General features: G+C 59.1%; 3 protein-coding genes across 3 annotated transcripts; all 3 read left to right on the forward strand.

Moving 5' to 3' along the window:
* Positions 1–1097: 1097 nt before the first annotated feature.
* On the forward strand, positions 1098–4790 carry LMJF_36_4290 (conserved hypothetical protein; the record flags this gene model as incomplete). The annotated part of the gene is made up of 1 exon (XM_001686961.1): positions 1098–4790. One exon carries the CDS (start codon positions 1098–1100, stop codon positions 4788–4790), a length of 3693 nt encoding a protein of 1230 aa, XP_001687013.1.
* A 3573-nt stretch (positions 4791–8363) lies between these two features.
* LMJF_36_4300 (trypanothione synthetase-like protein) lies at positions 8364–10613 on the forward strand (the record flags this gene model as incomplete). The annotated part of the gene is made up of 1 exon (XM_001686962.1): positions 8364–10613. The coding sequence occupies one exon, from the start codon at positions 8364–8366 to the stop codon at positions 10611–10613; it is 2250 nt and encodes a 749-aa protein (XP_001687014.1).
* Positions 10614–11351: 738 nt separating this feature from the next.
* Positions 11352–12980, forward strand: LMJF_36_4310 (conserved hypothetical protein; the record flags this gene model as incomplete). Its single annotated transcript, XM_001686963.1, has 1 exon — positions 11352–12980. One exon carries the CDS (start codon positions 11352–11354, stop codon positions 12978–12980), a length of 1629 nt encoding a protein of 542 aa, XP_001687015.1.
* Positions 12981–13606: the final 626 nt, after the last annotated feature.

A 13606-nucleotide genomic window follows, 5' to 3' on the forward strand; every position in this document is an offset into this window, starting at 1 on the left:
CAAAAAAAGAAGTCTGACATCGCTTCGTCGTGCTGTTTTCGGTCGGGTGTTAATCGACAGCCACCATCGCTGCACCCATGGTTCCTCGACACTTGTCGGTGGGTGGCCATGTGAAGGGGCCCCTCTTCGCTTCACTGGCTCTTGTGTGGGCTCGTTTGGCAACAGCCCACCTTCGCGTGGCAGGAGGCTGGTTGCTTCTTTCATGGAGGTAAACGTCTCTGCGTCGGGACCACCGTCGTCAGCGGACGAGAGATAAGGAAGCGGACGCAGGCGCCTGGGCCTATGTGGGCCCACTGCTTTACCTTTACTGGTTCTTCCTCTCTTCCCTCACTGTCTTGTGTGTGTGCGTGTGTTTGTGGGTGCGTATACGTCCCTCTCCATTTCACTCCCGCGAACGCCAGGTGCGCCAGTCTACTGGTTCGCGCTCATTCCTCTCTTCGCTGTAGCGTGCAGAGTGTGTGCCGGAGCGGGGGCTGGACAGAGGTGCTGGCGGGGTACTTCTTTGCGCGGTGCTTTCCAGCTCGTTTGTCCAGTCAGGAGCGCCTGCATGCGTGCGCTTGTGCGGTGCCGCTTCTAGTCCTGCCTCCCTCTCTTGTTCTCTCAGTGTACGCACCTTCGCACGCGCGACCACAAGGGCGATCCCCCTTTTGTTTTTGCTTTCTCTCTGCCGCACCTTGTGCTCTCTCCTCGGCAAGTACTGCACTGTACCCTTGTAGAGCTCTTCCCCGTCGTTCTTTTGTGTTGTATTCCTCCTTTTATGTTGGTGTCTTTGCTGTATCATCACCGTCTCCACACCCCCATCTCTCTCTCTCTCTCCCCCCTTCTGTGTGTATGTGTGAAAGCCTTCTGCTTTTGATGTCCCTTTTTTTTCCGCGTGTGTGTCCTCGTTTCATGTTTTGCTTTGTTGCCCACCACCTCTCTGTACCACTTGCCCCCCTCCCCATTCCTGTCTTTTAAGTTAGCTAGAACACCGTGTCTCGTTAGCGTCCTCGCTGCCGCGCATCAACGCGAAGCCTCCTTCTTCGAGAAGCGCCTCCGACGTATCTGCATTTGCCTTCCTCTGTTTCCCTCCAGCCTATCCACACCTGTGAAAAGAGATGGAGCGGACGGTGAGTGAGCTGGTGTCGCAGCACGGCCCCACACCGCACATGGGCCTGCTGCGATGCCAGATGGAGCGTCGTGGCCGGCATAGCCTCAAAGGCTACAAGAAGCGCTTCTGGGTTGTGGATGAGCGCAACGGCTGGCTAGAGGTGTACAAGAATGATCAGGAACACGTGCCCATAGAGATTTTTCGTGCCGCTGACATCCGTAACGTCATGTACTCCGATGATAAGCAGAACCGCTTCTTCATGATGTTGGTGCAGACACGCGGGCCGCGCGATATCAAGTTTCGTATGGGCAGCTTTGAGGAGCGTGAGTCGTGGTCCAAGGCGATTACGCACATAATGGATGTCTACTCTGCCATCAACAAGCACAAGAATGTACTGGGTATGGTGCTGCGGCGTGCCAAAACCGTGTCGGAGGCCCTCGGAGTCAACATCTCGATTGACAGCGGACGCCTGCTCGCTGAGGTACCGGAAGACTTGCTGCAGTACGTTGCCGAGGCTGTCGACATTGCCTTGGTGAGCGTCACGGCGATTGTGCGCTCCTTCAAGGAGGAAGGAGCGGACATGCCGCGCAGCTACATCCTCTACGTGCACGCTATCACGGAAGATCAGTCACCGCACCAGCGCAAGGAGACCAAGTACAGCCCAGAAGGGCGGACCATGACCATGAACGTGTGTCTTCTCCGAGTTAAGTCCGTGCGGGTCAGCTTTGTTGTGACGCAGCCAGAGGAGGTGTTTCGGCTAGTGCAATCAAGCGTCTTCCGCAATCCTGTAATTGAGGGCTGGATCGAGAGTGAGCCTAACTGCGCGCGGGCCTGTGCTGCCATTCAGGACTACCTCGAGCTGCCGGCGGAGCGGAGCAGCTGGATCACGTTTCAGTGGGGTCAGCACGTGAGCGACAGCGCCAAGGTAGAGGCCTTTCTGCAGAGATTCGTGACGGCGACCTTCTTCGAGCGCGCTCTGCAGAGCGTCAGGGATGCCGTGGTGCGCGTGGAGCGACTGATCGCGGACACGAATGCACAGACGACGGCCAAGAGCTTTACGGGGGGCTCCCTCGTTGCTCCAGCGCGCGACGGCGGCTGCTCATCGCCGTTCAGCGAGCGACGTCAGATGACAACTCTTGGCGTAACCGTTCAGCCGGACAGCATCGTTTTCAGCAACAACAGCCTTGCAGCAACGAGTACGACTGGCGGCTTCGGCGGTGCGGCAGGCGGCGGCTTCCATACTCACCAACCCGCGAACCCCCCTTTGGCAAATAACGCTGTGGGTGGCGGCTCCGACGCCGCGCTTGCCATTCGGCTTATCCGTGAGAATGTGGCGGGGTTGTGCATCCAGCTGGATAAACGCGTCGTCGAGAAGGGGACCGCGCCGCCGCCGATTGTCACGTTGCACGCATCCGAGTACGAGCAGCATTGCCGGCCCGCGTTTTTGCTCGTGGCTAAGTGCCACCGCGTCTTGCCTCGCAAGCATCACGTGACGAACGATGTGCTCAGTGAGGAGCTCTACGAGGTGGCCTACAACGCCTTCCTGCAGCAACAACTCAGCCTGCTGCGAACCGAGCTGAACGGTATCTTTCACAAACAGGTGAAAGTGGTCATCATGTGGGATCTCTTCTTTCGCGCTGCTGCAGGCCTGAAGACGCCGGTTAGTGCGGAGGAGTTGCCGCACCTTTTGCGGTACGTGAAAGATGTTTGCCTGTCGAGGCTACATCACGTTGCTCAGGTGCTGCGTCATACTCGCTCCGACGTCCCCGGGCACGTTGAGGACCACAGCTACCTGTACAACGCTTTCTGCAGCTGCGTCGGGACGGTTGTGGTCAACTTCTTGCCGTATACGGTGAGCAGCGACGCGAACGTCTTTGAGCCAAACGTGCAGGCTGGTGTACTAACCGACACGCTTTACTGCGCCAAGGAGGAGTCGATGCCGAGCTTGATGGCGGCTCTCGGCCACGCCCACCGGGGAAGCGCTGGCAAGACGACGCGGGTCTCGCTGATGGGAACAGGCTTTCATGGCGTTCTTCTGTACGCGGCGGAGGCAAAGCTGGGGGCGTGGTGCGAGAGCTACTTCTCCGACCCCGAGAACGCGACTCCAGACCCGCGACGCCAGCTTGTGGAGGACGAGTTCGACAGCGACACAGATGACACGTCCGTCGGGATGCTGCAGGACCCCGACTTTGGCGAAGCGGTCGCCTACGAGCGGAGCGCTGAGATTCGGCCGTTGACGATGCAGCGAGTCGTGAACGCAATCTACGACTCGCAGCGCCACGCGCCGGTGGATCTAAAGATCGGCTCCGAAGACATCATGCGCGCCATCCACGCCTTCGTTTCAGCCTTTGGCGATGACAAGCGGCCCAGCAAGCATGATGTGGCGCGCGTCCTCATCATCAATCTTCAGCGTCTGCGCCAAATGTACGTGCGCGCCGTGGACGACGAGACGACGTCGCTGCTGACGTTTGAGCAAGCGCGCCAGCTCCTGCGCGACTTCTGCGAGTACGAAACAAATGAGCAGTACATTGATGTGGCGCTGCGCGAGGTGCCGAGGCTGGGGACGGAGCCAGCGTCACCGCAGGAGGAGCAGGAAAGATCCCACAGAGAGTCGCACGAGCCGGTGAGGACGGGGGAAGAGGAGATGGATGTGGACGCGAGTGACAGCGGCCGCCTTCTAGAGGGGAATAATGTATACCCGTGCAGCCCCCGCCCCCGCGCCATGAACGAGGCCAGCTTGAGTGTCGTGAGTAATGGCACCACGAACATCGCCGAGGCGACGAGGCGCGGCAACAGGCGCTGGTCTTTGTCGCGGCGGCGGCTACGGAGCAACAGCAAGCGCGCCAGCACCATCTCTGCTTCTCGCACCGCGAAAAGCCCATCAGCCCGGCCAGCTTTGGTGACACCAGGCGCAATGCCCAACCGCAGCGAGACGCATATCCATGTTCTCTCCATAACGTCCGATGCCTTCGACTTCGCCTCTGTCACGGACGTCGCGCTGACGGTGTTGCTGCCGCGCGAGGCCCGCCTGGCTCGTCTCGCGTGGCGTGTCGGGTTTGTCTTCGGCCTTGAGAACACCGGCAAGTCGCTTATCATCAACTCCATGCGCGGCATCGCAAGACCGACGGTAGCGACGGTGGGCCTCTCCCAGCAAGTCGTCGCCTTTGATGAGTGGGTCTGGGCTCTGAATGAGCTTGGCGGTCGAGAGAGCTTTCGCAAGAACTGGCGCTACTACGCACTACGAATCGACACCGTTCACTTTCTCATGTTCGTTCTGGACGTTCTCAACGGGCAAGCGCTGGACGAAGCGCGGCAGTACCTGAAGGAGGTCACCAGCCACTATCACGAAGTTCCGCTGCTCGTCGTCTTCAACAATTTCCGTGAGGGGCACCGACGCTTTGACATTAGCGAGTTCGAGGCCCTCATCCATCTCGATAAGCTGCGGCGGAGGCACGGCGCCGACGTGCTCTCCTGCGTCTGCGACATATCAGTGGTGCACTCAAAGAACCGACAGCTCCCGCGAACTTTGAGCTCTACGCTACGCACACTCTCGAGCCTGCTCAAAGCCCGCTCCAAGAGCGAGAATGGCGGAGACGGGGGAGCTCCGCCGGTTCCGAAGGCAACCACTTCCTTTTCCGCGAGCGTGGTAGGGGGCGCGGCTGGCGCTGCGGCAGCGGGTGCTGGTGTAGTGCATTCGTAGAAAACGCCGACTGCAGTTGACAAGTAATGCTGCTCTTGGGGCCACGGTGAACCCCCTGCTACAGCGTGGCCGCGGCGACATCCGCGTCCAACCGCCTCACCAAGCACACACTCACACACACACACACACACACACACACACACACACACACGCACACACACACACACACGCACACACGACCGCAGTATCTGCCTTCCTAAAGGTCAGCGAGCACAAGGATCTTCGTATGAGGAGCTTTCCATCCCTCATATCCTGCTGCTTCTTGTTTCGTTTCCCTTAATCAACATGTATGGCCTCCTTTGCCCCTGACTCCGACTCTCTCATATGTGCAGTTCAAGTCGGTTGCGTGTACGGGGTCGACACAGTAGAAGGTGAGGACCTCGAGTGGACTTTTCTCACCAAATCGCTCCCCCTTTTTGCCCACTATTGTTTCGTTTCCCGTCTCAAACGACGCGAACCCGTCTCCAGCACGATCTTGCGTCCTCTCTCGCTCGCTCAGTGTGTTTGTGCAGACACTCACGCACGGAGCCACTGGTGCGCTCTTTGCAGTCCACATTTGCCAAACAGCAGTGAAATAACGAGAAGAAGCCCTTTTTGGAACAGAACCACAGTTGCCCTCATCATACAGAGTCAAGCGCTCTTCGGCAGAGTGGGCGTGCTTCATACGCGACAGAGCGTCGGCAAACATTACGCCATGCACACAATGATGCGCGTGCGTCCAGGCTGGCATATACCTTCGTGGTGCCTCTTTCTGTTGCCGTGCCAGCCGTCGAATGACATTCTGCTGAGATGCCCGTCTCTTCTGCTCTGTGCGCATAACCCGGTGCCCCCCTCACTCGACACCTTCTCCTCGGAATTCACTGTGTCTACTCATCCTGCTGCCCCATCTTCTCTGCTTCTTTGCACCAAGCGCAGACAGGCCTGTGATGAGCCGCACATGCTCTGTGTCTCCTCCGCCCGCACGCCCATTCGTAGTTGCTTTCTCCCTTCCTCCTTCACCAGTGTGCAGATTGGCTTGTACCTGGTTGTCTGCTCACCGCGCTGCTTTTTTTTTTCCTATCCTCCATCTGCAACACACACATGCGCACACAACTACATGCACTCCATGCTTCCATGTGCGTAACTTGCGCTTGTGCGGTTATATTGCTGTGAGCAAACCACCTTCTTCGTTGCTTCTCGCAACAGAGTATTTTTCTCGCTTCGCGCACTGGTTGCCCTCCTTGTGTTAATCACATCTCTCTCACTACTTGTCGTCCGTGGTGCTCGACTTGCCCCGCTCACTTCCCCCATTTCCCCCCTCGCCTCATCTCTCGCCAGCTTTCCACGGCGCTGAACTCGGCGCGCGCACTATCTTGGGGGGGGGGTACGCTTCTTCTTCCTCTGCCGGCGCCAGTGCCTCTCTAACGTACCGCACGCCGTGCTGTGTTGCGTCGTCTATCTGCAACCTGAGCCTAATGCTCGCCAAGCATAGAAAAGGCACTCCTGCACACTCTCTTACGTTCTTCGCTGCTCGTTTCTGTTTTCCTTTTCGCTAGGTATACCTACATCGGATCATTGAATTCTAGCGAGACTGCGCCACTTCATTCTCGTTTCTCTTGGTTCACCCTGTCGCTTTCGCTCCGGCTCTCTAGTGGCGTGTCCGTGCTTTCGCCCCCCTCTGCCTCCACCGCCACTGCCACCATCTCCTCCGTCCCCTGTGCATCCCTCTTGTTCTCGCTGAACGAGGGGGCACTTGTGCTTGTGCGTGTGTGTGTGCGCGCGCGCCTGTGGGAAAATATTCTTGCGGTTGATTTCTCTTCTTTCCCCTCATTTTCACGCCATTATCGTGGACGCGATGACGTGACTACCCGCACATGTCTTTTGCGCTGCACAGGCCACCCCTCGTTGGGTGTCGATGGGTGCCTCCTCCCCCAACTTTGTGTTCCCTTCGGAGCGGCACGCTATGAGTGCTCTGTGCACAGACACGTGTTTTTTCCCGGGCTCCTTCCGCTTGGCACACCCAGTCCTTTCAGAGGCGTGCGGATTCATTAGAAGGCGGAGTGCTCCTGCCGTCACACACTCATGGCAGCATCTCCCACCTGTCGAGGCACATGCGGGCAAGCCATCCAGGCACGCTCCCCCCCCCCGGCGACAGGGACGAGACTGGAAGATGAAGACGGCGAGCCCATCCCCCCAGACAACAGCGCCGTCTCGACGCAGGCCCCAGGGTCGGAAAATGCGAGCACTGTGCGCACGCGCTGCCAAGCACAGCTGGTATGGTGCATCGCACGCAAACAAGGCATGCAGAAGTGAGAAGGGAAAGAGCGCGAAGCGTAAAGGTCGCGAAGGGATGCATACGAATCGATCCCGCACAGCGCGTGCATGCGAAGTATGCGGTGTCGCCTACATCCCGACCGGATGTGCTGATGAGGCACAGATGCCGGAAGCATGACGAGAACACCCCGAATCTAATTATCGAGTCCTCCAGACCTCAATGTGGGGCGTCACCACACCGTGGTATGGAATGGCGCGGCTTGAGGCGACCGAGGGCGGAACATGGCACGCAGGCAGGGGGGTGCAGGGTCTCGGAGGGCTCTGACCTGAGAGGCTGGCCGACCTCCTCCTCGAGCTTATCCGGCATGCGCCTAGGCCACACCCCCTGCTATCCCGCACGACTGACGCCGCTGTGTCCGCCCTCGAGCAGGGTCCTGGGCCGCGGCGTGCTTTGGGTCGAGGCGTGCAGTGCAGCCGGGCCCGCGTGGCGCCGGTCTCTCAGCACGCACCCGAAGGAGGGACGAGGGTGGACAAGGAAAGCCGGTTGGTCGCATGGCCCGATTCGACGGCAGGCGGCTTGTGCCAGACACCCAGGATGGAGCCGCAGTGCAAGTGCGGTAGGAGCAGTTTGGGTGTGCATGCACGTGTGTGTGGACTTGCTCGCGGTGGAGGGACACACTGGAAAAAGGGAACCATCTTCTTCTCATCCGCACTTCTTCTGGCTTTATCATACCGTCCTTAATGTTGTCAACCAACACTCCCACAGTGACAATATTCTGCATCATCCGGCACTCACATACGCACGGTGATGGTTGTGGGGGGGAGGGGGTGTCGAATCTTCTCCACTGCCTCGCCTTCATGTATAAACCACGCGGTCTCTAGCTCTTTCGGTGCGCATCTCTTGATAGCCATCTGTTCAGATCCATCGAGTGAGAGCAGGGATCCCTTTTTCGGTTGTCTTTTAGCCCATTCTTCATTTTCAGCGGGTTGGACGAAACACCGCGTGCGAAGGAGCAGGGAGAAACGAGCTGCTGTGTGGCAGGATTCCGTCGGTATTGCGCTGCGACTCTGACCTCTGTCAGCCTTTCATGTAGATCTCCGTTCAGAAGCGGCGAAACACGCACACACGGATCTCATCGCGTCGGGTGCTTCAGCCATCGTCCCGTGCCACTTGCGAAGGTTGAGGGAGCAAACAAAGCAAACAAACAAACAGCAAGAACGCAAAAAAAAGACTAGGAAAAGGCATTGTAACGTGACATACCGTCTCCCGCTTATTTTTCGTTTTGTTTTCGGTGACAAGCGGAGAAACTGACCAGCGTCATGACTGTCAAAGTCGCGTCAGAGGTGTCGCTGCTACCATATGGTGAGCATCAAGGCAGCTTTCGGGGTGTTGTGGCGTGCTCTAACCGCGATGACGGCTACTTCAGCGGCGAGAACAACTACGTGGACACGTCAATCTACACCGGCTTTCGGTACCAATGCGTTGAGTACGCGCGCCGATTTCTGCTGCTGACGACCGGCTGCGTCTTTGCGAACTGCGGCAGAGCCAGCGAGATCTACGCGATGGATCACATCACACACGTGGAGACGGGGGCGCAGTATACTCTCCATCGCCACCACAACGACGGCACAGCAACACAGAAGCCGGCGCCGGGTGACATCATCATCTACCCTTACCACCCAGAACTAACTCCATGGGGTCACGTTGGTGTCATATCCTTCGTTGACGATAACCGCGTCGGCATCGCAGAGCAGAACCACTACTTTGGCCCTTTCACCTCTCCGAGTGAGTCCTATCTCGACGGTGAGCGGTGTGTCGCACGGTACGCCATGCTCACGCTCGATGAGGCGACCAAGACATGGCGCATCGATGAACCGGGCGCGATGCCGAGTGCCGTGGGTTGGCTGTCGTACCCTGATGCACCGACCCGCGAGCAGATTCACGCGCCCTTCACGCCACTTCCCTGCGCGATCAAGGTGCGCTCGACCCCATTCGACCAAGATGACCATCCTTTTCTCACACACTACCACCTGCACAAAATCTTCGACATCCCCAGCGGATGTGTGAGGCACGCGTACGGCATGCGAAACGGAACTGCCGAAACGTTGGTAGGCGCGACAAGCGCCGCCGCACGTGTGCTGCGGTTTACACTTCATCTTCTCTTCCATCGCGGCCGCCTCGGCCCTGCCTTTCGCGCGTTACCCACGAATCCGCTGAACGCCACACTGCCGGAGGGTGCGGGTGCAAGCACAGAGGCGTGTCGCGAAGTGGACGCACTCTTCAAGGTGCTTGCCGAGGAAGATGTCGTCAATGCCACCGAGACGACCCCCGACAGGCTGCGTCAGGCTGTGGCAACTTACTTTGACATCCCAGTCGAGTGGGTGATGGCCATGGAGCGGGACTTTGCGAAAGGAGAGACACACATGGCAGCGGTCGTCAGCTTCTACCCAAACATCGCGACAGACTCGGCCGCCCTGGAGGCGTTTCGCGCAGCACGCAAGCGTTCAGGGACATGGGCGGCGCCGGCCGTTGGGACGGTGCCGCTGACAACAGCCAAAGCCAGTACCCCCGTCGCCGAAGAGCCCCTCACCTTGAGCTACCCAGCTACTGTCGAGGAGTTACCACTCAAGAACCCTCATGATGAGGCGTGGCACCTGGCAACGGTGAATTTCGGCAACGCGCGCGTCATGACAGAACTGTCGCAGCTCAATAAGGTGAAGCAGGATCTGACGGAGACGATCGCGCTCATGACACCGTCCATGCGCCCCTTCATTTCCACGCAGTATCGCATGGACTTCGCGGGCTACCTCAAGGTCGTTGAGGCCGTCTACGGCCCTCGCACTGGCTTCACGATTGTCGTGAGCGATGACCAACCGATGGACGGCTTGCTGCGGGAGCTTGTCTCGACCGTGCAGAATTTGTGCGAGCACGTCGAGTACCCGGTCCGCATTGTGAATGAAAAGGACCTGACGTTTGTGAATGGCAAGCTGCACGCCACACCGTCAGCGATCTCTCCAGAGGCGGGCAGCCACATGACCAACATCGCGCCTAGCGGGGCGTACGACGTGAACTTTGTGTACGCGCTGTGCGAATGGCCGCGCATTTTGGCGTGCAGAGAGGCCACCCACGCTGCCTTGTACCGCGCCGCTGTGGACCCAGCGTCGGATGTTGTGTTTGCGAAGCCGCTGTGGTCGTACCTCTGCTCTGGTGCGGTGAACGTCAGCGACGACGCAGAGAGGGCGCACTACAGTCATTCGCCGCGCTCCCCGTCGGTGCGCTTCTTCGATGTGTGCCGCCGCCTGTATCTGCTGGCATCGCCGACGCAGCAGCCAAAAACATGGGATTTGGAAGTATCCGAGTACAAGGATAGCTGCCGCCGCATTCACGTCGACGCTGAGACGGTGCCGATGCACTCTCCAGCCCACCTCAACGCCGACTCCCTCATGATCAATCTAGCGGGGAGCTGCTACATGGGACACGCAGGCGGCACGCTGAGTGTTGAATCGGAGAACACCGGCATTCACGTTGGCCACCCGGCTTTCCTCATGTTCATGTTTCCCGCCGACTAGCGACCCCAGGCGAGTGATCCCCAGACGACGAGGGCAGAGTTGGCCGCGACATGGGGGGGAGGGACGTGGCCGCAGCGTGGCTCTGTCGCTGCTGACACGGTTTGTTGAGTGGCCTAGGCCTGTGAGCCTGCGTTGGCGTTTGGTGTGTTTCTATGCGTGCAGGTGCGGAGGGAGGGAGGAGGAGGAGACACGTGCGCGGGCAGAAGGCTGCGCGCACGCAGACGTGAACAGCGACAGAGAGCGAGATCGGATTTCCGTCCTTTACCTACCCTCTCGCCCTCAGCCTCCCTATCAATCTTGGGTGTGCTATGGACGGCTGATGTCTACCTTTCTCTACGCGACACCGTGACCTTTCCCACTGGTGCAACCTACGCCGCTTTGTCTTGTCCACGCGGTAGAGCACCCCCTCTGTGGGGCGAGTGACATGAAGCTGGCGCGTGTGGCCCTGTTGGCGTTCGATGATGTCGGAGAGCCCCCTCAGCGGCTCTCACTCCTGGGCTCGGAAAACGGCTCGGGCGCAAGACCAACGAGATGCATGCAGCCTGTCCTACTGCGGGTGCCACGCGTTCGCGTGCAACAGTACCGTAAGCCACCGCCCATCCCCTCTCCATAGAAGGGTGTGGGTGGGAGTGGGGGTACACCAGTGCTTTTCCGAGCAAAGGAGTGCGCTCATTCACATCATTCCTGACTCTGGTCTCCCTCTCCCGCCTCGTTTTCAGCCGCACGCAAACGCCGAGAATGTCTGCGACGGCCGATTCGGCCGCAGCCAGCTCCAGCTTCTACCTCGGCACGAACCCGTCGCCACAAGCGTTCGCCAAGTATGCCAAGAAGCACAACATCTTTCTTCATCCGGATGTAGCGTTCCTGGTCCCGACCAAGACGATGGGCATGGGTGTGTTTGCCGCACGCCCGCTTCATGCCGGCACGGTGGTGATAAGCTGTCCCGAGACCTCCGGGGTGTCACCATACATGAAGGAAGTGGCCACCTCGCCGTGTGTGGCTGCCCTGCACGCAAGCCCGGCTGCCATGAAGGACGCAGCACTTTTTGATGTCCTGGTGCTCATGGCAGAGCTAAGCCGAGAAAACTCGCCGTGGCGGCCGTGGCTGGAGGTCTGCCCACGCATGGCGCATCACTTCTTCGACCTATCCTCCGCTCAAGCGGCTGTGCTGGGCACGGAGAGCGTGATGGGGGGTTGGACGGGTGCTGATTTGGGGGCTCCTCGCGCAGTCGGAGACAGCGCCGTCGTTGCCTCGCCCACGTTGGGGTTGGCTGGTGTCACTGGCGTGGCGCAGGCACTCGGCGAGCTGCGCGTGATGCAGCGATGGGCTACTGCTCAGGCTATCATGGCGGCCTTCCCGGACGTATGGTCCGCTAACAAAGTCTCCTTCGGCCTCTTTTCTGAGGCGCTGTCGCAGGTGCTCTCCCGCAACTTTCACCGTGAGGAGCTTCCCGGGAGAGAAGGCCCCTATCTTCTGCCCGGCCTCGACATCTTAAACCATTCCTTTGCCGCCAACACCGCCTTCGAAGTCCGCGGCGGTGGCCGTAAACACGCCACCGCCTTTACCGTCGTCACCACTCGCGCGGTGCAGAAAGGCGAGCAGGTGTATGGCTGCTACGGCCGTATCGGCGCTGCACGTTTTGCCGTTGAGTTTCAGTTTGTGACCAAGGCGATACTGCGAAACGACCTAGTGCGTTGCTCGGCCGCGTCGCTTGCTACGGTGGCGACGATACTGCAATACTGGAAGGCGGCGAGGGAGACTCCTGGGTGCACCGTGGACTCGTCGGCGATTACCGCGTACCTGCAGTGTTGCTCCGATGGCGCTGCATTGGCGGCGGGAACAGGTGCAATGGCGTGGAAACCAGCCTTTTTCGGCGGCGACTCCGCGGCGGACATCGAGATACATCGTAAGGAGATGGAGCAGCGAGTCGAGCGGCTGCAGCGCCGGGGTATCTTGTACGACGAGGGACTTTACCTTGTGCGGCCATACGCGACGTGGGAGGCGGAGGAGGCTGCTGAGCCGGCGTCCACCTTTCGCTGGAGTACGCCGGCGGCGCACGAGGAGGAGATTGCTCAAAGCCGCCGCGTGCTGGCTGCCACAGTGTATCTCCTCACCGCTACCAAGAGCGTGTACAACGATGTCTATCACCGCGTCACCGCCGACTGGGAGCCACCGGAGTCCGCTCAGATCTCCGCTGCGGTGCGGGACTTTTTGCACATTCGGATGGTCGCGGCGCAGTTGCAGCACGATGCAGTGTGTGGTGTCTTTGTCGACTCCTCTCGCGATGTGGTGCGCTGCCAGCTCGTGCAAGACGTGCTGGTCTCTGAGATGGAGACTCTGCGCTACTACGCTAACTCCTTTGTCTGAGTTGTTCCAAGTCGGCCAAAAAGAGGATGGACGTTGAGTGACTTGAATGATAAAGTGCGCACGTGTCTGGGGTGCGTGCGTGCATGCACGAATGCACCGAACGGAATCGGAAGCGGGGGCGGCTTGCTCATCACTCCCATCTTCTCACAGCTTCACCGCGCGCATCGAGCAAACTCGCTTGTTCTTCCGCCAGCCCATCGCTTACCGTTCTCTTTTCCTTCTGCGAATGTCTCCATGACGCGCGGTACTACGTCTAAACAGTCGAAATAACGAAAACGACGAAACGCCAAACAACACTGGGCGCATCTACATTGCGTCTGGTAATGATCCATGACACTACTCATCCCTCGCCCCCTTCTCACTGCTGAGCATCCTGCCGTTGCGACGCTGGTTCTTTTCGTTTCATTGTACCAGGGCCACCGTGCTGCACCGTGATATGATGTGCACAAGTGCTGTCAGGCAGCGAAGGTGGTGCTCTTTTCCTTCATTCTGTTCCGCATGTGCAGTACTCGATGACAACCTGCAACCACTCCCTTTATTCCTGCCTCGTGTTTCTGCTTCCTCGACTTTGCCCTTCTCCTTCGCTCTTTATAGTTTTTGCTGATGTGGATGCGTGCTCTGTGTTG

The sequence above is a fragment of the Leishmania major genome, chromosome 36, assembly GCF_000002725.2.
Source record: "Leishmania major strain Friedlin complete genome, chromosome 36".
Taxonomy (NCBI): domain Eukaryota; phylum Euglenozoa; class Kinetoplastea; order Trypanosomatida; family Trypanosomatidae; genus Leishmania; species Leishmania major.